This window comes from Pituophis catenifer, unplaced genomic scaffold (assembly GCF_029215685.1).
Source record: "Pituophis catenifer annectens isolate HBS135680 unplaced genomic scaffold, rPitCat1.0.hap2 SCAF_1, whole genome shotgun sequence".
Taxonomy (NCBI): Eukaryota; Metazoa; Chordata; class Lepidosauria; order Squamata; family Colubridae; genus Pituophis; species Pituophis catenifer.
In genome coordinates, this window is record NW_027256881.1 from 157,181,817 (window position 1) to 157,209,009 (window position 27,193).

At 38.7% G+C, this 27,193-nt stretch overlaps 1 protein-coding gene across 3 annotated transcripts in view; it reads right to left on the reverse strand.

Moving 5' to 3' along the window:
* EHBP1 (EH domain binding protein 1) overlaps window positions 1–25,095 on the reverse strand; it is a 297,594-nt gene extending 272,499 nt beyond the window's left edge. For all 3 annotated transcript variants that reach the window (XM_070933087.1, XM_070933086.1, XM_070933088.1), the window contains exons 1-2: window positions 24,863–25,095; window positions 23,312–23,730 (exon numbers count right to left, since the gene is read on the reverse strand). In XM_070933087.1, the coding sequence (XP_070789188.1) occupies window positions 23,312–23,415 (104 nt within the window). In that variant the 5' untranslated portion in view covers window positions 23,416–23,730; window positions 24,863–25,095. The remainder of the gene's footprint in view (window positions 1–23,311; window positions 23,731–24,862) is intronic.
* Window positions 25,096–27,193: the final 2,098 nt, after the last annotated feature.

Here is a 27,193-nt window from a genome sequence, read left to right on the forward strand (position 1 = left end):
TCAAGGAGAACTTTATTATGAGAGTCTGATTTTTATAATCTTTCTCAATTGATATATTTGAAATTATATTGCTCAAAAGATTTATTCTTTTTAGATGCAATAGTAGTTTAATTCCAAACTGTAGCAGAAAATTTAGCAAATCAAAACTTAGCTCTGTTCATGCCTAGAATAAAATGAATCTGCCATTCCATAAATGCATTTGAAAGTACTAATCACCTTATAGTGTAGTCAGACTTCTTTGCGTATCATATCCTTGCAGTCAGGAAGAAGATACGGTTTTTTGCCCCAATTGTTGGATTGAAGCCTGTTTTTAATGTAGTGAAGGAGCCTGATGAAACCTGTTTATTTTCTCTGGCTTTTAATGCCCAAGTGATGCTGCTATTGCTTACTTGTTTAATCGCTGGTTTTCTTGGTAGTTTGTTTCGTGTTTCATCTTCTGTTTTAAGGACACGTTTCATAGCTGTAATTTTATACTGATTTCTATACCTCTTTCTATTCTACTGCTATCACTGCATTTCTTCCTTCCTTTAGAAGATTTATACGGCTGCCTATCTTGTGGAACACAACTCCTGACTGTAATTTGCTTCAGTTAAAAAGATGAAGTCAAGCTCTTCCAAATTAATAGATTGGAATACTGCAGTCCATCCTAAACTCATCATATTTGCTGGGCTAAAACCAATTGACTGATAATAGTGTACTATAATTAGGACAAAGACCTTTTTATTTCACTTCTTGGCTCTTGCCAAGCAGCATTCAAACACATTCAACAGTAGCAGATGCTTCAGGCCAGATTTAACCAAACAAATCCTCAACTACCTCGATTGTAAAACAAAAGGAAGCAACTGTGTATCAAATGAAAATGCTGGACACCAAGTTTAAATCAATTTTAAATGCAAATATAAAATGTTGACTAAGATACATACTTCATACAAAAACCATTCTCAAACCATAGAGCAAGAAAGTCTCAAACATAAAAGATACAATGCATTAGAAAGGAGCTGTTTTGGGAGCTTTCTGTCCTAATCAGCTCGCTGTCAGGAGATTTCCTGGTTCTTGGGAGATTTTGGAGAAACCAGCCACTTGCATGGAAAGGCAGCAGCTTCAGAATGAGTTTCCCAAAATGTTTTCTTTGTTTAACCCCATCCCTCCCCTTGGAAACCCACATTTCTTCAATAAACAAAACAAAAAAGCTGGGAGAGGCAGACTTGTTGATCCCTCTCCCCATTAGATTCCTCAACTAAACTCTGCCTTTCAATCTGGATCTCTTTTTAAAAAAACCTCATTTGCTAAATTTACTGCATGCCTGGAAAAGGGGTGACAACATCTCTAAGCTTTTAAGAACTAGTAAGAAGAAGACAGTCCTCCTGAGAATACCTTCTGGATGTTTTATATTGGGCAAAATTCACATACAGGATCAGGTTATTTCAAGGTACAGCAGATTCCTAATTTTAAATGCACAGTACTTTGTATCTTGACAATAAATTGGCCTCCGAGGAGATGATTTCTAGTTGCCTCATGGGAGCTACTTCAGTTACGATGGCCATGCATGGACATTCTTTCAGTCCTTTATGGCTTTGCCAAAAGCTTGGGACCCCATTCATCAGGCCTGTGGAAGGAGAAGCCACTCAACCCCTAGGCGAGATGCTCTTTATCCCTTTGGTGACATAGTTATCAATGTACATGCCTCCTTTCGTAATAAGACACACAGTGGTGGAAGAGGGCTTTGTTGGAAAAAATGTAATCCTGGATTCAGGATCCCATAACTATTTATTCCACTGACGAATGTAAGAGAGATTTAAGCATTTTTGCTTCATATTTCTCTGAGCCTGCCTTATTAAGAAGGATGACAATTATCGTGCAAACACAAAATAATGGGCTAGATATCATTCTATGCCATCTCATAGAAGAAATGTGGACATGTATTTTGGAGTAGCCAAAATTGTGTGGTATCAAGTGCACCCTTGTTTGAGGGATCCTTGGTGCTCTCTGAGCTTGGTTGTTTTCTTGCAGATGTTCCAATATCAGCACTGATGATGTTACCTGGTTTGGGTAATGATATATCCACAACCCTGAACTACAAATATTCTCCTTTATTGGCATCCTTGTTTCCTGTTTATTTCCCCAAGGTTTGGTTTTTGTCAGCAAAGAAGTGCCAAAATTGACAGATTCTTGTGATGTCAACAGGCTCTTCCTGACCCCAAATCATGGGGGTCTTCTGTTGTGTTCACAACTTTTTCATATTTGTTTTACAGTAATGCTAATCTGACACCTATATATGGAGAAAACATCTGTTTTACCCAGAACTAACTACCGTGTAACAAGTTGTATATGATATATTGTTTCTTATGCTGTTTGTCCTCTGAAAGAAAGGTTATTGAATATGTATTTTTTTTTCTTCCTTGATTGGTTACTTCTAACTACCCCCCCCCCAAACTTAAAACGAAGAGTTGGATTGCTTAGATTTCAGCTGATGTCACCCACTAGATTATTTTTCAGAACAGCACGGACTGTTTCTTTTATGTTACACAGCACAGTAAGTCAAGTGTAGAAGGCAAGGTGAAAAAAGAATGATATGAACAAGTGCACAGGTTGTGATAATTCATATGCATGCTGTGGTTCTTGTATAAGCTGTCAGTAAAATAATTTTCAGAAGTGAGAATAAAATATACGCTTCATGCCATAGGTTTAAATTTAGAAACTACCTTTCCACAAGGGATTGGTGGAGCACTGAAATAGTGGCTCCTTCCAGAAGGCATGGAGAGCAGGCCCAAGTGTTGTGGGGTCCCAGTGGGGTGGGGGGAGTGGCAGTGTGCCCTGCTCATAAGGGCAAATGACCATAGGGGCAATGCAGCCATCGTAACTTTGAAAGAGGGTTATATGTAGCTTTTGGGAGGTCGGTTGTAAACTCAAATGCTCATTAAGTAATCAGTTGTATCTTGAGGGCTATCTGTAAAAGAAACTGGGTTCTCATACTCTGCTGCTTTTCAGGTGACTAAATGCTTAACATGCAAACATTGATATAATATTGATAGTGCTTTTCCTACTTTGGACAATCTATCAATCAATCTCACAGGAAACAAATGAGATCAAACTTTTTTAAAAAATAAAATACTGTATCCTTCTTCCCTGTAAGCGTTAGAATGCAGGCATTTAATATGAAATTCAATAATTTCATAACTGTCCAGATCATAGTAAAACAATTGATTGCAAAATGCTTAAGAAAGATTTTTTTAAAAATGGAGCATTTTGAACAGACCACAAAGGTGATGGCGATCTTCTTGAAACAAGAAACTCTCTACCCAGGGGAGAGCTATCAAAATTTCACAGACAAGAATATTCTTTAAAAAAGAATCAATATTTCATGAACGTAGCCTGAATATGATTTAAAGCTACATGTAGTCATTGACTTATGACCAGTCACTTAATAACTGCTCAAAGTTCTTAATGATCTACCTGGGAGGTACTTAAAAGCTGAATTCAGTCATGTGGTCATGTATTATTTATTTATTTATTTATTTATTTATTTATTTATTTATTTATTTATTTATTATTTTATTTTATTTTATTTTATTTTATTTTATTTTATTTTATTTCTATACCGCCCTTCTCCAGAAGGACTCAGGGTGGTGTACAGCCTGATTAAAAGCACAAAGACAGACAAAATTTAAAAATAATTAAAATTATTAAATAATTGGCTCAATTATAAAACCCCCATTTGTCTGCACTTTGGGTGTGCAAATGGCTATAAATGCAGCCCTCCATGGTCATGTGACTGTATTTTACAATGATTTTGCTGAAAACCAGCATTTACTTCTGGTTTTTTGACAAAATCATGCCCATAGTGAATCATTGGCTTGCTTAATGACCACAGTGTTTGCTTAACAATCACTGATTCATTTAACAACTGTGGTGATTCACTTAATGACTGCCACAAAGTATCATAAAATCATGGATAGGCTCCACTATGGTCATAACTGTAACATGGAACATATCTACGTAACATCTACATGGAGAGAGAGGAAATGAGATTTAGCACGTCACAGACATTTGAAATTAAAACCTTAGTATAAATTACCAACATTAATTAAAAGCTTCTTCCTCTGTTTAACAAAGAAAAAAGAAAAGAAAAGCTTTGATATCTAGCAGAGGGAGGAGCTGGAACAATATTACAAGGAGCTATTTCTCAGCTACGATGATAGGGATTGTGCATTTGAGTGCAGTTTGCTGTTCAGGCTTCATTCACAATGGTGTATAAATGAGTAACGGATGTTTTGCCCACAAAAATAGACTTTTACATAATTTGAATCTGACAAAGATTAGCATTATGAAACAGCACAGTACTTGGCCTCACTGCTTCCCGGGGAAGCAAGGATATTGCTCCTATGCCAAGAATATTCCATTAATTCAAATGAAAAAAGGATGTGAAGGTACACACACTTGGTGATTGGACTTCGGCCACAAAAATTATGCATCCAAACTTCCAGCAATGAGTTCTCCACAAGTTGGCCTACCACAAAATTTGCTATAATGCTGTCACTGATTGTAAGATACTTGGACATTTGCCAATAATAGCTAATGTGTTAATAAGATGCTTGTTTGTGTATGCTCCAGAAGGAAAAAAAAAGTTTTGGATTAACTCAAACTGTGTGTCCATACATCCAGGATACAACTTATACAAAATATATCCCAATGTCTGAGTGAGCCAGCAAAACACTTTAAAGCATGTTGCTCCCGTATAAAATTGAATGGATATAAAATGAATGAGGAACGGAGATGCACATCTTCCAGTAAAGTTCTGAACAATCCCAATCGCACCACAAAACTTTCCAGTGAAAGGGACATGTCACTGTCTGTTTGAATTTACTGTTGCATTGCAGAGGCTGAAGCTGTTCTTTAGAAAACTGTGTGAAATCCAGCCAAATGCAGGCAGATGTTGCATTCTCTCCTGCCCCCACCCTGTAAGTGGGACGGAAAAGAAGTGTGGGATATGCCAGGCTCGCTTAACTTGCTCAGTGGACAAGACATTACCTTTTCTCTTGCAAAAGAAGTTAGCTGTCCATTCTCCACACCAACCCCAGTACAATAAAATTTATCCTGCTCTCCCAGAGTTAGAAGATCACAACTGTTATTATCATAATGCGCTGAAAAAACATTCCAGCGCTCATGGTCCTTGCCCCGCACCCAGCCTGGCATTCTCTTACCGTTTAAACACTGGGGAAGGCTCTATCCATCGCACCCTGTGCCATAATGTGGTTTACTGAACTTCAGTTTAAAGCAGTGCAAATACAGTCAATTATGTTTTAATCAAATTGTGGTTAAAAAGTGGCTTAGCATGATTCTCAACTCAGTAGGGGAGGCAAGGGGAAAAAAGTGAATTACAAGAATGATTGAAAATGCTAGAAAAACCAGCTCAAATGTTAAGATAAAGAACTCCTTCTCAGATTTTGCACCACTAAATGCCAAGTAATCAATTTGTTGAGAACCTTTAGCTGAATGACCCAAAATCATTTCACTAAAGACTCTGGTTAAATTTTTCTGTTACACAGGAATCGGGGTGGGGAGGAAAAATTATATATGACATATCCATTTATCATACTGTTCCATGAATACTAAGTAACCATTGACTGCATTTTCATTCAAATCAACTGTTTGATCTTTTTTCCCCACACACACACTTACACTAGTAGTGATGTCCTAGATAGTAAACCCCAATTGGATAATTCCATTTTTTTTTTTTTTGTTCCATTCAGTCATGTCCAAATCTCAAAGACTGCCTGGACAAGTCTCTGCACTTTTCTTGGCAAGGTTTTCCAGAAGTAGTTTGCTCTTGCCTTCTTCTTAGAAAGTAACTAGTCCAAGGTCACTCAGCTGGCTTTGTGCCTACGATGGAATTAGAACAGGCTCCCAGTTTCTAGCATGATGCCTTAACTATTACATCAAACCAGCTTTTTAAAATCTTCATTAGGACCAATCAAAATATTCAAAGCTGTCAAGCACTTTTCATTATGCCAGAAAGCAGAAGGACTTTTGTAGCAACTTTTCAGATTAATATATGTTAATAAAAGGCATAGGCTTTCATAAGGCTGCAGCTCATCTCAGCTTTGGGTGATTTGACTTTACCTAAGCCTTTTGATAACATTGGCTGTAAAAGTGCTTACAAGACTCCTCCTTATTTTGGCTACCATGATTTAACCCGAATCTCCTCCTATAATACCATCATGCTAGGTGGTAGACATAAAAACCAGGGAACAGCATTAGGAATATGAAACAAAAGCATTTTTTTAAATATCTTAATTACAAGAATGAATGGAAGGAATCTCTTACTGTCATTTAGATAAGTAACTTAATAGAGATAAGCCAGCTACTTGGTGGATGATGGGTAGCGATGTGACCCTCCACTTAATTGGATGAGCATGAACAACTTAAAGCATGATTCTGCATTACTTCCCCCAAGGCTCTGACTCATGGGTCTTGGAAACACACTACAGACGAACCATTAATCTCTTTAATTTAATTTGCTTCAGATCTGAGACAAGCATGAGTACCACAAATTAAATTATTCACTAATACCACACTTTTCATTATGCCCAAGAAAGGAGATATAGATTCTTCCATCACCCAGATCCCCATTCTTTTAACCTGAGTTTGAAGACTTAGTGGCAGGTGTCTACAGGGAAGGAGTGAAAAAAGTCAAGATAGTAGCTACAACCATGCGATTGAAGCCCCACCTCCTTTTAAGGCATTGTGAGGAACCCCAAAATGGCTAGAGCCGTGATGGTGAACCTATGGCACGCGGAGCCATATTAGTCGGTACGCCAGCTCAGCTCTGGGGCGCATGTGCGGGCCGGCCAGCTGATTTTCGGGCCTTCTGGGCCCACCAGAAGTAGGGAAACAAGCTGTTCCCTGCCTCTGGAGGGCCTGGAGTGGGGTGGGGAAGGTCCGTTTTTCTTTCTTACCTGGCTCCAGATCCTTTCTATGCATCTGGGAAGGGCGAAAACAGCCTTTCCCACTCCCTTGGAGGCCCTACGGAGGCTGAAAGGGCCCATTTCCTGACTCCCGGTGGGACAGGAAGTTACGTTTTTTCCTGTCCCCAGCCCCCAGAGACTCCTAAAGAGGCTCCTAGAGACTCCTAGAGAGGTTTTGGAGGCTGGGGACACTTCCTGTCCCACCGAGAGTCGGGAAATGGGCCCTTTCAGCCTCCGTAGGGCCTCTAAGGGAGTGGGAAAAGCTGTTTTCGCCCTTCCCAGATGCATAGAGAGGATCTGGAACCAGGTAAGAAAGAAAAAAGGGCCTAACAGGCCATCATGTGCCAGGAGCAGGGGTGGGTGGGGTTGCATGCACATGCGCATGGGCACGTGCGCGCGCGACCCTCCCCCGCCCCCTCTCTCCTGGCACGCGATGGCAAAAAGGTTAGCCATCACTGGGTTAGAGCTTCAATCGTATGGTTGGAGTCACCATCTTGGTAAGCCTTGGTAAGGCTTGGTTTACCAGAGTCCAGAGGTTCCATCCTTCTGAGATTGGGGACAATGAAGACCCATATTGTTGGTGGCAATATGTTGACTCTGTAAACTGCTTAGAGAGGGCTGTAAGAGCACTACGAAGCCGTATAAGTCTAAGTGCTATTGTTATCTTGTCTTTTTTGACTTGCCTTCCTGTGAATAAAAAAACTCCGTTTTACAACCTTCTAATCCCTTAATTCAGGCTATCCTCACTTATTAATACATGTTACTATGTAAGTCAGTGTTATTATCAATAATGCTAGAGTTGCAAATTTTTATAATCACTTCTTGATTATACAGTACTGAATTTTCGGAGTATCATCCCTATACTATATAAAATAATCTCCTGTCCTCCTACAGGACAGACAAATGGTATACTCAGTTGGCTGGTAGATTCAACGGAATCAGAATAACAGAGTTGGAAAGGACTTTGAGGTCTTCTAGTTCAACCTTCTGCCCTATACCGTATTAGACAAATGGCTTAATTAGTCTCTTCTTAAAAGCCCCCAGTGTTGGAGCATCAACAACTTCTGAAGGCAAGTTGTTCCATTGGTTGCTTGTTCTTACTGTCAGGAAATTTTTTCTTAGCTCTAGGTTGCTTCTTTTTTTGTTCAGTTTTCATCTATTCGTTCTTGTCCTGCCTTCTGGTGCTTTGGAATGAACTTTGATATGAACTCAGTACTTTTTATATATTTGGATGTATGAACTCAGTACAGTTCATACATTTGGCTGTATGAATTCTACTGAGTGAGTTCATACATCACACTACAGAATTTTTATTTTAAGCAAGGTTTGTTAAAGAAATAGTGGCCTACTTCACACATAATGCCAAGTCACAAATCATTATACCAGAAACCCTATTTTAAATCTATCAAAACATATAATCAAAGGTCCTACATTGTCACATGACAATACTTCCCCCATTGCATAGCCATTGAACAACTCCTAGACAAACTAGGACCATCCACTTATCCACCAAAAATCAAGGGTCAACTACAATGCAACAATCACAGGAAAAGAACAAAGACCCTGTGGACAACCCACCATGTCACATACAATAGTTATGAACATTACTGACCATTCAGAAAGCAACCACCAGCACACAGTAAGGCAAAAACATCACTGTCAGCCAAAGAAAAAAATCATCTACAACGAGGCATCAATCATTGCAATAACATCTGCCACTGGACCATCCTGTCCAAGCATGTGCAAAATAGGCAAGGCAAAAGGATGGCTAACCAAGTAAACTCACTTCTCTGAAGCTCCTGTAGTAATGATGTTACTTAATAAATAATGAGTCTGCAACCCAAAAATCAGGATCGGAGAACTCCAACAATGCAGAAGAGTTTTTAACAAAACAGAAAAGTTCCTCGACTGAAGTTCAATTCTTGGTGTCCATATAGGGTTTTTTTTAACAAGTCCAGAAATTTATTGCTATTGCTTTCTTCTTAGATATTTTTTTTTAAATTCCCAATCTAGTTTAGCTTTCTGGGATCTCCTGGTGATCTTCCATCCAAGTACTAACCAGGTCCAAAATCCTGCTTAGTCTTCTGGAGATCAACCAAGATTGGTTAGAAGAACTGAATGTTGAGATATTATTATGCTAACTTAAGGGAAACCGAAAAATGTATTTTCCACTTCCAAAGGAAATTTGTTTTAGACAATGTTTATATTCCTACATGCAAAAAACACACTGTACCTTAACTCTGAAGTGTAATGAACTATGTAGTCATTAACCAATTGTACTGCATCCCAGGAAGCTTTACTTGTGAGTAATCCAATCTTAACACATCACTGAAAAACTAAGCCATATACTAACCACTTCCCCTCCTGTCCAATTTTAATGGCATTCTGTGGCAGTCCCACATATGGATATCCTGCTAAATTATAGTTTAACCTGACATAAATAAACTACAATGAGGATTCAGAATTGCATGTGCCCCACTCCTCTTCTCACAATGCTACAAATAAAGCAGTTGTTTCATGATGTTTTTTTTTTAATGACTCAGCCATTGTAAAAGCAAGCAAGCGATAGGACAGTAATGGCTAACCTTTTTGCCCTTGTGTGCCAAAAGCGGGGGTCGCGCGTGCATGAACCCACACCCATAATTCTATGCGCCCTATCCCCCTGCGCATGCGTGTGTGACCCCCCGCGCTCCCCCCGTTTTTGGCACATGATGGCCAGGTGGGCCAGGTGGGCCCGTTTTTTGCCCTCTTCAGGCTCCAGAGGCTTTCTACAAGCCTGGGGAGGGCAAAAATAGCCCCCCCCCGGGAGGCTGGAAACAGCCCATTTGCCGACTTCTGGTGGGACAGGAAGGCCTGAAAATCAGTTGGCCAGCACATGCATGCACGCTGGAGCTGAGCTTGCATGCCCACCGATATGGCTCTGTATGCCATCTGTGGCACGTGTGTCATAGGTTCGCCATCATGGTGATAGGGTATCTCACTCTCAGAAAAAAAAATGACCCAAACAGCTGCAACTCCAATTAGTGACAAATGGCAGGAAAGGAAAAGGAAATGGAACAGGAAAACAGGAGGCCTCAATCGAGTACCCAGTGCTCCATAGGCAAAGGCATAAGATGACAAACTGTTAGCCAGCTTCTAAATCATTCTACTCTGGTGGTTTGAGAGGAGGAGGAAAAGTGATGTAAAACACAATCCATTTCCCCAGAAGAACTGAAATCAGAGGCTGGATCTTTAGTGGAAGACAGACTTCCACTATGAAGGAGGCAAGATAAACCAGGAGGCAAGATAAAGCAAGGGATGTTAATACTATGTCGCCAAAGAGACTGTGGAACTGAATTTGCAGTTATTCATTTTTCCTTGCACATTTGTTTGCTTGCTCTGCCCAGGCTACAAGGTGGCCTCTGCTATCAGCTTTAGAGGGATTTATTTACTGTGTTGGAAAAGCTGGAATAGTACAAAGGATTGGACCAGAATGCCAAAGGCCCACACCTCCTGACCCATCTGCACTTTTGGATATGCCCAATCCTTGTTCTGAAAGCAAGACCTCCAAAGGGCCAGTGCTACCTCTGTCTGGAGTAGGGCAGCCTTTCTCTGTTATTTTTCACCTCAAGAAAGTCCTGTGAAATGCAGCTCTTGAAAATATTGGGACGGAGGGCACTTACCAGGACTAGATTTATTCATTTTATAAGATCTACAAATAACCCCAATGATGGAGGGGGTTAATTCAAGAATATGGGAGTTCTTCTTCTAACAAGCCACGCAAGGGCAGAAAATATCCAGTGTGCCCTCTCTTCCTATGGTGCTCATTGCAAATGCTGGACTGGAATTCATGATGCCTCTTGTTGTAAGTTCATTAGACTCCTTCATTAGTGACATAAGGTTCCAGCCGCATTTTAGCAATTGGGGGGTTTTCTGTCATTCAAATTATATGCCACCTATCTCACTATCGAGCAACTCTGGGCCGCTTACAACATGATAAAATTATAGTATCTCAGCTCAACCACCTCACAGGGTTGTTGTAAGAAGAAAAAGAAGAAGGAATACACGCCTTCTTGAGTTGCTTATATAAAGTAATAAAGGCAGGATAAAAACCTAATAAATAAAGTATTAAAACAATAAACACAGCATAAAAATGAACAGAAAAAGAGCTAAAATAGAAGCCAGCATACAACAGGATGAAGGTGGGGTTTTCTATTTGCCTCTATATGTATATAGATATATTTATTTGCTTATTTTATCCCACCTTTATTATTTTTGCATAGCTCAAATTGGCAAACATATCCAACATACCTTCCTCCTCCTATTTTCCCCAAAACAAATACCCTGTGAGGTGGTTGAGCTAAGAGAGAGAGCAACTGGCTCAAAGTCACCCAGCAAGCTTCCATAGCTAAGGCAGGACTTGAACTCACAGTCTCTCGCTTTCTAGCTTAGTGTCTTAACCGCTAGACCAAACGGGTATATACTATACATATGTATATGATCTTCAGCTAAGCAGCATATAAAGGGAGCACTTTGTAGTGACCTGGACAAATTACTATCACTACTATGCAAATCAAAACTGTATTTAAAAAGTCTAGCTGTCAGCCAGGTGAATGGGCTGGCTGTACATTCATTGTGGAAAGCCAAGGATTATGAACCATAGCTTTCATCTGTAGATTCACCCAGGCTACCATCCACACTCAGCAATGCAAGCATTTTTGTCCAAAAATGGCCTGCTTTAGCAAAAAAAGCTATCTCAACCTGATGTGACAACTTATGGTCCTCCAGATTTTGCTGAAGTATAGTATCCCCTACTATTGGCCACTATTGACTGAGCACCTGGGAATTCTCTATTGTCAACATCTGGAGAGTAACAGGTTTTCTACCTGTAATTGCTTGTGTACAGTTTAATGTTATCATCATGATCAAGAACAAGAGTCTATCAGATTCTTGTAGAACATATCACTCACTTAGCCACATCTAATGCTAAAGCCTTTCAACCATCTATAAGTAAAACCTACAATGCCTTTTTTAAAATACTTTTTACAACTATCACAATTAGTAGAAAAGTACAGAAGTTATTTGCTCTGGAACATCAAATTGCTGTTAAATCCACAAGAGTTGTATTTACAAAATAACAAAAGTTAAAACTAGAACACTTAGAAATATAAAGATAAATGTAAAAAAGTTAAGTTTGCAATTGCTGTAGGATAGCCAAATATTATCAAGTCTTTCAGGGTTTATTAAAACACAGCACTTAAAAAACCCCTTGGGCATTGGTTGAGAAAAAAACTTCAACCTTGCTTGAAAATCTATCTCTATATAAAGAAAGCTTATAACAGAAGCAGAGAAGCAACTTTTCAGGAATGGTATTTATATTTGCAAGATTTTTAAATTTTAGTAAAGTAAATGCATTCTGTAGTTTACATTAACAGTTTTAAAACTATACAAACATAATTTTATTAATGAACTCCAACCCAGCAACTGTAGAGTTTTAAAAGCCGAAATAAATCTGTTTTACGTAACTCTGTTCAAGAACAACAGTGTAATTATACAACTGACTATTGGGCAATATATCCTTTTCTGGCATCCACCATCACCAGTTAATAGAAATAATGCCCAAACTACAGTGCAAACTATCAGGAAACAAGAGTAGAGAGTTATTAGAGCTACAAATTTTTATACCCATTTAACCAGAAATATGCCCGGCTGAATTCAATGGGATTTTCTCCTGTCTATATATGTATCAGATTACATATAAATCTTTTGATCCTCTGAAGTACCTAATATCCCCTCCCTGGCAAATTTCTTTTTATAAATTAATATTGTGGAGTCAACCTTTTTGTAAATTTAGAGAACCACATCAGCTTCCCATCTTTACTATTAAACCTTTATTATTAAACCTTATTTCCTGTGCCTTGTCTGCTCCCTCTCTGTGAACTGCAGAACAGTGTTTCCCAAATATTTTGAACTTGGAACAATTTCCCTCAAGTTTGATTCTACTTTCCAGGTCAAAGCACATTCAAAGAAAAATAGGCATGTATATACGTGCACGTGCATCTGTGTGCAGCTAGATAGATAAATGAATGTAAGCATAGAGAATGAGAGTGGAGCACTGATTGAACATAGACTGTCATTGTAAGGAAGTCAATGGGAACTGAAATGGAGGGTTAATTTTTCCAGCATGTCAGCCTGATCTGTTCCAAGATATTCCATTCCAATTTTCCATTCCAACCTGCCAACAGTCAGCATTCCATTGCCAGCAACTATGCTCAGCCATAACTGGGCTTTTGGAAAGTTTCCCTTATATTTTTCTTCCTAATTATTTTTGTCCTTCTGCAAACTTTAGTGATCCTCCACAGCATATTGATACCTCTCTTTTTTCATGGTAGTCTCATTCTGAACAGAGAATGAATATTTGGAAGAGGCAGGTTTATGTCATTTATTTGTCAAATTTATATAACTGCCCATCTCACAAAACAAGTGACTCGGGTCACCTTCAGTGCTTAAGCAAGAACTAGATGAACAAGAAATTAAAATCTCCACTATCTTGAGATTTTCCCAGATTTTTTATCAGATTTCCTGATAAGACTCACAAGGAAGACAGAGAAGCCTTCACTGTTCCTTGCTCTGGTTTGCTTTCAAAAATTGCTTCAGCACTCTGTCAAGCAAGCAGAATAAAGGCATCGAAGAACTTTTTCAGAAAATATGAAAAAAAACTGGCTCAAGATGAACACAGAGTTAACAACTAGATCAAAAGGTAAGTGCCAAAAGTAGCTTTAATTCCAGACCAACGGTCAAACATTAATTTGAGTCATTGAAAAACTAAGTTCCAGGACAGAACTGCATTTCCTCAATTTTAAACCGGGATACACAGACACATGCAGTCTTCTATATACATTGTTCTACAACTACCATTTAATATATTTGGATTGAGAACTGATGCAAAGCAAAATAAAACATGAGAACGATAAAGACATAAATGCAGTTCTGCAAACTTCTTATATGGCACCATCCTTGTAATAAACCATTTATTTTCAGAAAGTCACTAAATAACCTCAAGTATTATTTAAAATCCACAAACTGAGGTTTCCTTCATAAGCAATTGACTTGCTTATGAAGGATCCTTGCATGATCAAGGACACACGAAATCTTCAATGTCAAATGATTGTGGTTTGTCATCTAAGCAATCACTGCAAAATATATAAAGGCCTTTTAAATGGGCCTAAGAAATGGGTTAACTGATATAAGGGAATGAAAAGCAGAATTTCTGATTTATTCCTAGAACAGATTTTTTTTTAAAAAAAGTAAAGTAACATTATATTAAATACACTCTATATTCAGAGAGGACTATTTCAGAATTGTGTTGCTTGTGTTTAATGTCTAGTAGAAGTGCTGACTTATTAGCGGGACTCACCGCCCTGAGTCCCGCAGGAGAAGGGCGGTATAGAAATAAAATAAAATAAATAAATTATTGCCATTATGTTAATTTATTATTTAAAATAAATAAAATAAATAAATAATTGCCATTATGTTAATTTAAGCATATTAGTTCAACTGCTAAATCTGCTTTTAGCCAATGTACAGAACAAGAAAATATGTTCTATGAAGCCGTTGGCTGTGAAAAAGTCTACAGTTTACGTGTGCTTAACTCCCATTATGTCCTCCTGATCTAATTGTGCATAACTGTATGCCGAGTTGTGCTGGATCTTGTGGGAGAAGTGGTGACAGGAAAATGACTACAAACAAAGAAATGCATTATGATTAAGCATTACTTTACTGAAAGCACAAATACTGCCAGAAAGCATCTAGAGAATCACTTATGGCACCTACTACACTTCTCAGGGGTGTTTCCTTTTCACTCATTCCCCCACCCAACCTTTCATCGGCTTCTTTGAGGGATGAGTTACAGGCATCAAACAAAGCTAGATGAAAATGAAAAGCAGGACCGTGATGATGGCTTTTCAAAAAGCATGGAGTAAGGGAGCTGTTCTTGTCTGATAGGGAGAAATAAGAGAAACGGCTCTTCAGTACAGCTCAGCTCTACTTGCAAATCTCAATGCAAATCAAATGCAGAAATCTAATTATTTATTATTTATGGAATATTAGTTCCATTTCCCAAGTGTCAATGTAGATAGCAAATACTTTAAGATACAAGTATCTTAATATTAATTAATACAATATTGGCTTTCTAAAACAACCGCTAGATGTCCGATCCCCTCTACCCCCAATTCATTCCTCTCTGCAAACCAAATATGTGAACCAACTACAAGCTGCATTATCAAATTATTTTCCAGTTGCACAAAAGCCTCAGCCAATTGCAGCTTTTCAAATGTGAAAAAAATAAAGATTAAAACCAAGAAATAATAATGTGATAGAATTCACTAATGGCAGATGCAAAAAAGCCTTTTTAAGGGTCGTACATTGCACCTAAGATGTAGCAAATTACCTATAAATGAGTTTTTAGACAAATTCTCTATCGTGAGGAAAAGCACTTTCTCCAATGTTTCTCCTTTATTTGTCAAAGCTTTCCACTTTTCTAAAGATGAAGATATATAACTTCACTAGTGATATTGTTGGGCATTTGAAGGGCTCCACTACTCAAACTGCGAAAATTGCAGTTAATTCTAAGTCATTTGTTTCTTCATCTCATCATGAGAAAGTCTGTTGCATTTCATCTTACACTGTTTGGGGGACGGAACAACAACACTCTTGAGATTTCTGGAGCACAAAAAGTTTCAGAGTAATGCAGCGGTGGATTCTACTTACCTTTACTACCGGTTCACAACGGGATCATGCAGATCGCTTCTGATAACATCAAGGTCAGTGAGCGGAGCCTCCTGATGGTTTTACTACCGGTTCTATAGAACCGGTCCAAACTGGGGGCAACCCACCACTGGAGTAATGGTATACAAAGAAACATTTCTCTGTGAATATCCTTACATTCCTTGATCATAGGTCTCAAGCCAATCTATTTCATTTTAGATTAATTCTCTTCTGCAACCTCCACGAAGATTACAATTGCAAGATTTCTCGGTCCCAATTCATTGGATAATACCATTCCTGTAATGAGTTGGGCCTTCCCAGTAAGCCAAATGGACCTCTCGGTTGTAAAATGCCGTTGAGTTAATTCACTTAACTCAAACCATACATAAGGCCTGCAATCTTTAACAAAACAAGATAACTTAAGGAATTCAATATGAGATCAAATTGAAGGAATTACTGTGTCAAAGGGGAAAATAACTCTAGCTTGTAAGGAGGGGTTTGATGGAGAGAACAGGATATCTGTGACAGCAGTCAAGCATAAACGATTTTGACACTGTGTTAGAAAGATGATTGGAGCCAAGTCTCTGGTGATGTTAGAAATTAATTTTGAGGCAGCACAAGATTGGATAAGATAGGGAAAAGACTACAAGATATTTTGATTAGATTATTAGCATCCATCCTTAGGACTATAACTTTACAATTTAAAGTTTAGAATTGCAAGGCGTGAGATACTGCGACAATGCAGATGACTATTTAAACTTGGCTTATTTTAGTCTTTATTGTTACTCTAGAGATTACTGTTAACCCTGTTAGCCTTGAGAACCTGTGGTTTGGCAAAAAGGAGGTTCACTGATATTTCTATTCTGTCAAGAAACAAGCTTCACTTAAATACACGTAGCATTTAGGTACATAATAAAATATATCATTTACTGTTTTAATGGAGCTTACTTGAGAACACTTTATTAATTACACCACTTATTAGAGGAAAGAAAATAGAAGCCAAAAGCTTTCAGATGGTAACAGCACCTTTAATCAAGTACAACAGTGGTGGGATTTAGCCAGTTCTATCTGGATCGCATGAACCAGTAGCGGCAACTGCGGGAGGCCTCACCCATCCGCCTGGAAGTAATGGCGACTACTGCGCATGCACAGAAGGCCATGCACACGCGCAGAGGTGGGTGCTCATATTTGCGAACCGGTAGGGAAGGTAAGTGAATCCCACCTCTGAAGTACAAATTATATATAAATATGACTATAAATATGACATTCTGAAAGAAACATCCCTAGTTTTCACTATACAGGAGAAATGTTACCATTTATGCCAAATTAAAGCAGAAAATACATTCCAATGGAGGCAGATATGTGTTTGTATCTGAAAAATGGGGGAATTAGGGAAGTGACACCCACTTAGCAAGGAATTTCTTTGTCTCTAGGAATGCCTTAGTAGATGCATTGTCTTCTTCCAAGTGGGTGAAATATGGCAGAACCATCTGATGAGCCTGAATGTATTAAATGCTCAACCATACAATCTGAAGAGGTTTTTCTCAAAATAATAGCCAATGTCTCTGAAAGCTCAAATTTTATTTTCTTGAAATCTAAGAGCCAAGAAATCCTTGATGCAAAAAATTCAGAGCATCTGCAACAAACAAGAGATCCTATCACTGAAATTAATAAATGCAGTGTATCAATCTGTGAAAAATTTAAAGTAAACCAACAATTCTGCATGCAAATCTTCTTTCCCCAGCCCTGCCCAGTTTATGTTTGTAAAGGATTCTACAGTTTGTAGAATCAATTTCTAGCAGATCTGAGAGTCTCATTTTCCTGTCAACTTCGAACAGACATTTCAAGTCCATTTCTCATCCAGTCTCCATACAGATACATAAGACACAGACCTGCAAACTGATTAATCTCTAAACATAGCCCACAAGCATCAAATAAGCAGGACAATAACATTATCCTTAACTCATCTTGTACAAATGAGAATTACACAGCACAACTTCCCAGTCACCTCCTACTTTCTTCATTCTCACCGTTTACTGATCCTATGTATTAACACACACTGTGGATAAAATATAATAAGCTGAATGCAACTCCTCACCCAATATTTTCATCCCCAGAAAATTTCTAAATGGCACTGCTCAGCTTCAGTGGCAAAATCTGACATTTTGGGGTGCATGATGAGGGAGCCACCTTCATTTCTTTTGATCTAAAAGTATCACCTGCTTTTGATTTTTTTATTCTCATATTCACAGATATGCACAGGTCTAATTCACTTATTTGGCAGGTTAACCCCTTAACATTCTTCCCAAAATGATTTTTTTTAAATTTTATTTCATTTTTGGTAATTTCATCATTACTATGATTCATTTAATAATTCCATGATTCACTTAACCACATGATTCACTTAATAACTGCAGTGAATTGCTTAACAACCATGGGAAAAAAATAAAATTTTAAACTACTGAATCATCGGAACTGGCAAGGAAATAGAAGGGAAGGTTTGGGGGAAAGGAGAAAAAAAAGGAGGACATGGCTTTGGTATTCTGCCCACAAACATTTCTGAAACAATAGTGAACTAAAAAAAAATGACTCGTCATCAGTAAAATGCAGCTTATTAAGTAATCTAAATGTTTTTTGCAAGAAGTTTAGATCAAATGAACATACAAATTGTAGCACAGGTTCATGATCAGCTTTTGATATTCTACAGCTTGAGGCAAGCAACACTGCTTCTCATTACGCCATATGCCAAGGTGGTGGATTCCAACGCCAATAATGGAACACCCTCAACATGACCAAAAGGTAACAGACTATCTTAAGGGATACAGAAAAACTTAATGGTATACACAAGTATATATACACTTGTATACCTACCGGTAGATGGTTTTTTAACAACTCATTTATCCCCACCTGCTTCCAGGCATCGATAATTTAAGATTTTTACTTTGCCTAATGAGAGGATCAATCAAGCAAACAAAAATGCAAAAGCATCTATCTGCAGATCTCAATAAAATTTTTAAAATCGGAGTTCATTTCAATTTATGTATATCATTTGAAGCTGGCTTGAAATTTCAGTAGGGGGAATTCCAGCCATCATAAATAATGGGAGTCAGCAGTTGTCCTCTTCTGCTAGAAGATGAGCTGCAACTTCAGAAAAAAAATGGGCATAGAAAAAAAAGAAAGAAGTGAAAGAAACTGTAGTGAAAATAGCATGGACATAATGGAGCAAGATTAATATTCCTACAAAATAAATAAAAAAGGGAGATAAGAAGGATGTAGAAGCTAGTTGGAATTGATTGAAAAACAATGTTTCAAAATGCCAAAGAAGCATGTGGAGTTACGCTTGGTAATTCTTAGTGGAAAGTGAAAGAGAAAATACAGGTGCAAAAGAGGTAACAAAAAACGATAAAAATAGTTAGTATCAAATTAGTGATTTTGGTGGAAATAAAACAATTTGAAAATGATGCCTGTGTTTAGCTATTGGCAGCTCTTGTTAATAATTTCTTTCTTAACTTTTTTCTTTTCTGCAACAAAGCAATTTAGTTGAGTCTGTGAAGCTGCTGCAGCAAAGTTACTGAATGTGGGGTTGAGTTTCTGGAGAAGATAGACTTATCGGCAGGTCATTTCATCTACCTCTCAGGTTTACTCTTTGGGGAAGGCTAGGAGTGAGAAATCCCCCTGAAACATGCCACCAGCACTTTGCTGGGATGGTATGCCTGTGAGCAGGGGAAGGACAACTACTTCATGTGGCCCAGTGGTTTGGAAATAATCCACCTCTAACCAAAAAGTGACTTTCAAGAACTTTGAGGAAACTCTTTTCATAAGTTTTACTAACTCCTGCAGGTTAAGCCTCGATGGCTTGGCAAAGGAAAGCTATTATATTCCAGTTATAAAACATAGTGGTATAATAACCTGCAACTGACAATATATCCATTAAAAAAGCAAATAAAGGTCAACCTTCACCCTATTTCAGCTGTTTTTAATAGTTACCAAAAGAAAGCATTTTAGAAAGCTCTAAAATAGAAGCGGAAAAGGAGGAGAGAAAATTCCTCCCTTTTGATAGACAGGTGAAGCTCTGCCAAGAGCTTATCTGCTTGGAGAGGAAAAATAGTAAAGAAGTAAAACAGAGCAACAGCAGCTTCCTATTAACACCATATAGGCCAGGCCGGTCAAACTGGCAGCTCATGGGCCTGATGCGTCACACACAGGCCACACCCACCCTCCACAAAGGCAAAAAAATGTCACGATATGTCACGATACATCACGTGACACGATCAAGTTTGATACCCGTGATATAGGCTGCGATCAGTGCTATAACTCTTCATTTTTGTAACAATATTCAAAAGGGCAATTCAAAAAAAAATAGAGCATTTCTTTCAGGAATAAAATTGCCTTTTCCAAACAGTCATGTCAAATTTCAGGACATTTAATATCAAGTTTCATTCCTGATAGCGATGCTCCATTTGTTTCCACTCATCTATGTGCATTAGCTCTTCTGAATAAGCTTTTCTCAGAATCCATTTCCCTCCCAAGAGTACTTTAAGACTATTGTTGGCAATGTTGACTTATAAAAGGCCTATTATTCCTCCAAAAAGGCACTGTATTGTTGGAATGTTAGAACACTAGCACATTTAAATAGGAACATGTTAGCCAGATTTTTTTGTAATCAGAAGTATGCTTACAATATTGTCCAAGGGCATACTTCCTAGTTGTTACTCTATTTGACACTATTTTATTTCTCACATTTTTTGAAAGGTAAGCCAGGTTTGTTTCCTTTATTATACCAATTAAGGCAGTAGTTATGGTAAGTTACGAAGTCTAAGCTGTATTCCATAAATCAAAATAAACACCAACACACCACAAGGAAAGTAGTTATTTGTAACCAAAATATGATCATCCACAGTTTAGCAGAGAACCATCCTTTATGAAAAGCAATTGGTTACCATTTTGACTTTAATGCATATGAAAGTTTTTAATTATACTACTTCCAATTCTTACAGAGCTGAGGAAATTCAAGATAATGTTTATGTTATCAACCTAATCCTACAAAGAGCTAAGCATACCTAAAACCATTTATATCAATGGACTTAGATATTCAAGTAGGACCAGACTGAACATTTTCTACAGGGGTTTATATAAAGCCACTAATGCTGCAGAAAAATCTTATATTTAATGCATGTGCTGAAAAAAGACACTCATGCAACAGCCAAACTGCTCTTGGATGAGATTTGTCACAGTAAAACAGGACATCATCTGTATTGTTTCACCAAGCACAATGAGAATTTATCATTGTAGGAAATGTATATGTATGCTAAAACTGACTTCAGTGGGGCCTGTCAGCCTCATAATAAACTTGAGACACAATATTTGCTGCAGCCATAGTACCACAGGCTTAATCATGTGGACCGAAACAGTGGGCTGCATTTCTAACAAAAAAATAGTATAATATCCACATGGGCTTATCAGAGAAATGTTATGAAACAGTTAAGGATTTTAAACTACTGTACCAAAAATTACAATGCAAAATTCAGGTCCCAAACTTTTTAACTGGATCTTAGTTGTAAGTCTGTTTGGGAAAAACTTTTGAGATAAGGATTGGTACTCAACTCTAAAAAAAAGAAAGCTGCATCCTTACCCCCAGCCCATATATTCTAATTAATAAGAGAACTATTTTCTGTACAGAACTGGTCAGCACCTTGCTTTGTACAGTAGAAGAAACGTCCTTTTCTCACAAAGTGGAACAAACAGGATGTTTGAGAACAGTTCTGATAATTCATACTATAGTAACTTATTCAAGTGGAAAAAAAGGGAGGAATTTTGTAGAAAAGAACACATATTCACAGTATATAGCAAAAAGCAAGTTATCTGACATTCTTTTAGTTAGTTTGACATTTCCTCCATGGCTTAATACCAGGGGTGGGCTGCTGGGGGTTCACAGGGGTTCAGGAGAAACTCTAGCTAAGATTCTGTGCAGTTCGGAGAACCCTCAAATCTCACTCCTGGCTGGACCTCCCACCCCTCCCTGCCCCTCCCAGGAGTCCCCCCTCAGCCCGTTTTGGATGCAGGTAAGTGCAGGGCACACGCGGAGGCTCGGGGACGGCGAAAAATGAGCCTACCGGATTTTCGGGAAGGGGCCTGTTTCCGGCCTCCAGAGGGCCTCCAGAGCCTGAGGAGGCCATTTTCACCGTCCTGGAGGCTCAAGGAAAACCTCCAGAATCCCAGGAGGGCAAAAATGTCCCTCCCCGCAGCATGGTGCAGGAGGCCAATTAGGTCACGCCCACCATGGCCACGCCCACCCAGCAACGGGGCAGAGAACCCCTTGCTAAAATTTTTGAAGCCCACCCCTGCTTAATACCTACAAAATAGCTAAAACTTTACCCGTGGAATTCTTGGGAACTTGTTAAAGTGTAAAAGCTCACTGAAGAATCAGTGTCAGATGGTGGTCTTCGATGAAGTTTTTGTGAACCGCATTATATAAGAAATTCATGATCTACCCCTCATACCTTAAACATGTATAACAGTAAGATGCTCTGTATTCATATCCTAATCTGAGAAAATACATTTGTCCATGATTACAGTATATTATATAATTAGCTAGCTTTTCCTCAAATCAGATCAGGCTACAAATAATTCAAGCTCAGGACCCTTCAAAACTGTATTAGGGGAAGGTCAGATAAGCCATTAGTTTTTAGATTCAAAACATACCATTAAAAAACCAGTTAAAATCTAATAATAATCTGTAACACTGGAATAATAATACTGTCAGGTTGGTATAAACGTAACATAATTCATGCAGAAGTTATATCGAACAATTTAAAATGCCACAGAAATACAATAATTAAGGATCCTGCCTATGTGGTAAACTGTAGAGCCAGAAACTAAAAACAAATCAATCCAGTTCATTATATATAGGATCTATTCTGAAGAAGAGTCAAAAATTTGCTCACTAAAGAAAGGGAGAGTAGAGCACACAGATATAAAGTTTGTCCAAGAGATTGATATTTTTTTTTTAAAAAAAAACTGATTCAGTTACAAGATTCAGTTTTTCTTGTGAAGAAAAGCAGAAGACACACTGAAAGCCCACTTGTCAAGAATGAAACCAGGCATCTGACACTAGGGTCATGCAGTTGATTACTCAGGACAAGCCAACCAACTTAAAATGTATTTATTAGGCGAAGATTGCTGGAATCCTTGTCTGACTAAGGAAATAACTTAAGAGAATTCTCAAGGCCAGGTCTTGACTTTTTCTCTTCGTCACTGGAATGGTAAAAGAAATATGTTTTAGCCAAAGTCAGAAATACACAGTGTGAAAAATTGCATTCTTAGCCTCTGGCAGATACTAGCTATCTAGTTTGTGGAGCTGCCAAGAGCCTGTTGTGATAACATATTAAAACAAAGAAAACTTACAGCATTGCGAGAAAAATGCACAAAGCTAATGGGTACTTGATATGATGATTCTCTATCAGCAAACCTAACAAAAGAGGAGTAATTATTCTCCAATTGCCTATTGTCCCACTGGAGAGGAAATGATACAATCATCAGCAGAAGAGGCAACAGTGATGCTCAGGCATCAGCAGCTCATTTCAACTGAAGACACTCCTTACCATTTCTTGGTGCATTCAACCATCAGTTCCTGATAAGAGGCCACAAACTGGAACTTGGATGCATGTTTCCCAACACGTTGCAGTCTTTTCCATACTGAAGCCATGCTGCAGAAGAATCAGCACACTTGAAGGCTCAACAGGAATAGGAAGGCTCAAGCTGAGCAAGGCAGTATAACTGTTAATGCTGAACAATGTGCCCAGAAGTCTAACAAAATTAACGGACACGTAAGAGACTGAAAAGATGCTCAGGATTCATGGTTTGGATATCCCTTTCCCAGGATAAATCCTGTCTTAAGTGAATGGCACATTATTGGCTGGGGGCATCATGATTCGGAACAAGAAAGAAAGAAACTGTAGAAAAGTCCCTTATGAAGTCGTCATGTCTCTTCATAGGTTCCAATGAGTTTCAGATCATGAAACTAGAAAATAAAACAGAATTGCAGTTCTATAAGCAATGTTTTATGCCCTTCGCATTGCAAACACACCCCTCCCTTTCCAAACCCTGAAAGAAGGAAAAAATGCAGAAGCAATTTCAAGAATGTTAGCCACGAGTCAGTCTGGAAATAAACCAATCAGTTTTTTTTTATCAGCATTCTCATCTTCCAAAACAGCATTATATTCCCTCTCTCTCTTTCTCTCCCCCACCCTCCCCTCTCTCTCTCTCACACACACACACAAACACACAGGAATCGATATTTAAAGAAGCAGGTCAGGACCACTCTTTAGCATCTTTGGGAAGCACTGCTGGGTTAAGGCACTGCCAGCAGAACACCCAAAGGGAGATGTGAGAAGTTCTTTGTCTCCATGCTGATGACAAAAAGGTGTAACAGTTGTCTCCTCCCCAGCCTTTCTTCCTAGGGGAATTTGTACATAATGGAGAAATAAGAGGGCAAGGATGCTCTTGCAGTGTTTATATTGGATGTGTGTACAAGAAGGTAGATGTAAGGGTGTTTGCTGAGTTTCAGCTGCTTAGGAGAGTAATTACCCTTTTCGTTTTGTAGGGTACAATTCTTATTCCACAATGCTTTCTTTCCAGCCAAGAACATAGAGAGTTGGGAGGGGGAGAGAAGAACAATTTTTATTATTATTTTATTTTCGTGCCTTCTGGCTGAAGAAATAGTGAGCAATGGGTGGAGAGAAAGGGATAATGATGGCACCAGTGAAAGTGGAAAAGAGATGCACTAGAGGAGGCAGAGTTCTTCCTCCAAAGGTTTCTTCTTGTTGCCAGAGCATTCCCTTACTCTCTTAAGAGACTTGGCTTTCATTGTTTCCGCCTGTCTGGCTTGTTCGCCTACACAGACACCTTTTCCCTTTTTCTTCCAATGGTCTGTTACTCATTCCCTGCCCCTCACACTCAGCACTGGCTCTGGACTGGTTCAGAGCACCAAAGCCTTTTGATCTGGGGACAGAGAAGGAGGGGAGGGGAGTGTTGAGAGCTGCACAAGACATACCCCCAAAATCTGGGAATCATTAGGGCAGAGAAAACAAGGTGAAATCACCAAGCAGCCATTCAGACGTCTCGCCGCCGCCGCCGCCTTTTCTCGTTCTTACCTTCCTCCAGCTCCACGCACATTTAATCCTAGTAAGGCTGGATCTGCTGCTGTCACACACGCCATCCAATACTAGCTCTGCCTATTACAGCTGCAGCAGCCGCAGATCCATTCCAGTTACCCGGGGATCAACACTGCAGATCCGGGAGCCTCAATCCAAGCCCAAGGCTCCCTTCTCAAAGCCGCCAGCCAGAAGGCGGTGGCAGCGCCACTGATCGTCCGAAGGTCCCAGCACCAGTTCGCATTCCACAGTCACTACCTTCCTGCAGCCAGAGGTGCGCGCCTCACAGCAACTTCGCCCAGCGGCGCAACCAAACCCACGGCTCAGAGCACGCCATTGGCAAGGGATCGGAGTCCATCCCAAGCAAGCGCGCCCATTGGCCGCAGGGTTATGTCAATCATTCCACCAGGCAGGGACTGAGAGCGGGCGGGGGAACCCAAGCTCTCCTTGCAGCAGGGTGGGATGAAAAGCGAGGAAAATAAACGATGGGTTCGTTCGTCTTGCCTCAGAGCTGTTTTTCTATTGGCTTTGAGAATTCTGAAGAGGCGGGTTGTTTTGAATCGAGTCATAATTGGGCAAAAAGGGCATCCGTTTGAAGAAAGTTGCAAGCTTTCGGATCGGGGAAATAAGTAACTGCGGCTGGTCGATCATTCGGAAGGAAGTCGTAGTCTTCGAACTCAGAAAACTTAAGCTTTGACACTAACCTACGTGGCCGTAGTTTAGATCCCGTTAGTGGATCATCTCTGCATACATACTAATTTCTGTTATAAAAGTTTAGAAATCTGAGGTTGAGGTGCAAGATTGGGGTTATTTAAAAAGGAGTACTTAATTCTAGTTTAATTTATAGAACATCCAAATTTACAGCCGCTGCTTAAACTGGGGTAGGAGAACGCATCCTGGAGTAATTTATGGGATACATGTGGGGAACATATGCATTTTAAAAAGAATACATAAACTAAGTTGACTTTATCTGAGGACCTCTCGTTGGCAGTATGCGTTTACATACAATCATTTTATTACCGTATCAATGTTAACTGTAATCTTTGTCGTGACTTGAATAAATAAGTTAAAAGAAAGACAGTTGATTTCTACTTTTCTTTCTCAAGCGAAAGAGGGAGATCTGTAACAAAATTGCTCCTCTTCAAGTGCCAGCCAGTCATGTTGCCTTCTAAAACCATTCTATCAATTCCTTTATCTGTTTTTCGTTTTTTTCTGTTCCAATTGTGAGCTGCATTTTGGAACCAGTGAGCCTGCTTGGTCTTCGCTGGGCTTATTAAGATTCCCTCTGCCTTGAATATTTTTAAATACTTCTTCAACTCTTGGTATTCCTGTCTAAGCAACTATGCACCGGCACTGAATAAACAAAAGTTCTACATTGAAAAGTGTGGTGTCCAACACTAGAAAAGCGTAATATCTATCTGGTATTATTAAAACAGTAAATGGGATGGTATTAATTTCAAAAATAATCAAGGAAGGAGCTAGAGTATTACTTTGTTCCTAAATATATTCCTGCAAAAAAGCAAGTAGGACAAGTTTTAGGTAGCAATCTTAAATCACCAAAACAGAAAATTTCTATTAAAGATCTTTGGATTGGGGATAGCAGAGATTCTTCTTGTATTGTATGTACCTCTTTAGCCATATTGTTTTTGTATTCCATATACAGTGCAGACATCCCTCCTTTATATCAAAGAATACAGTAGCTGTTCAGCAACTTGCTTTTCAAAACATCATTATTTATTAATATTTTCCATTTTGTTCTTTGCTTTAAGGTTCATATTACACTCCGCTAAAGACAGTACAGTAAAAGCATATAGTTTCTCATAGAGTAGAGAAAATTAGTTACAAAAGTAAACCGTGACTTCATTGTGGTGTTATTTTTAAATTATTGCCTTCTGATTGGGCAAATGTTACTATATACACATATTTCTCATGACCGTGGAAAAATTAAAGGCTTGAAAATCCCCATAATATATGAGAAATATGCAGCTATCAGACACTTTTGCCTACCTACACTTCTTTTACTGTTGGCAAATATTCTGTTACTCTGGCTGAACCAATAATAATGAGAAATAACATTTATGACAAAGTAGTCCATTGTCTATATACTAAATTTCAGATTGGAAAAATGGAAGTTGATCTGATCTCTTTTGATTTTCAAGGCAATGGCAGAAATTGACAAAATAAATAGTAGTTATTGTGCATTTTAATTTTCATGCTGAGTCACATCATCAGTCTTCTCTCCACATTCCATAACATTTGATTGGGGTTCTTTCAAGCTGCAAATCTTAGTATTAAAAATCTAGACAACCATTAGATGGAAGTTCTACTGTA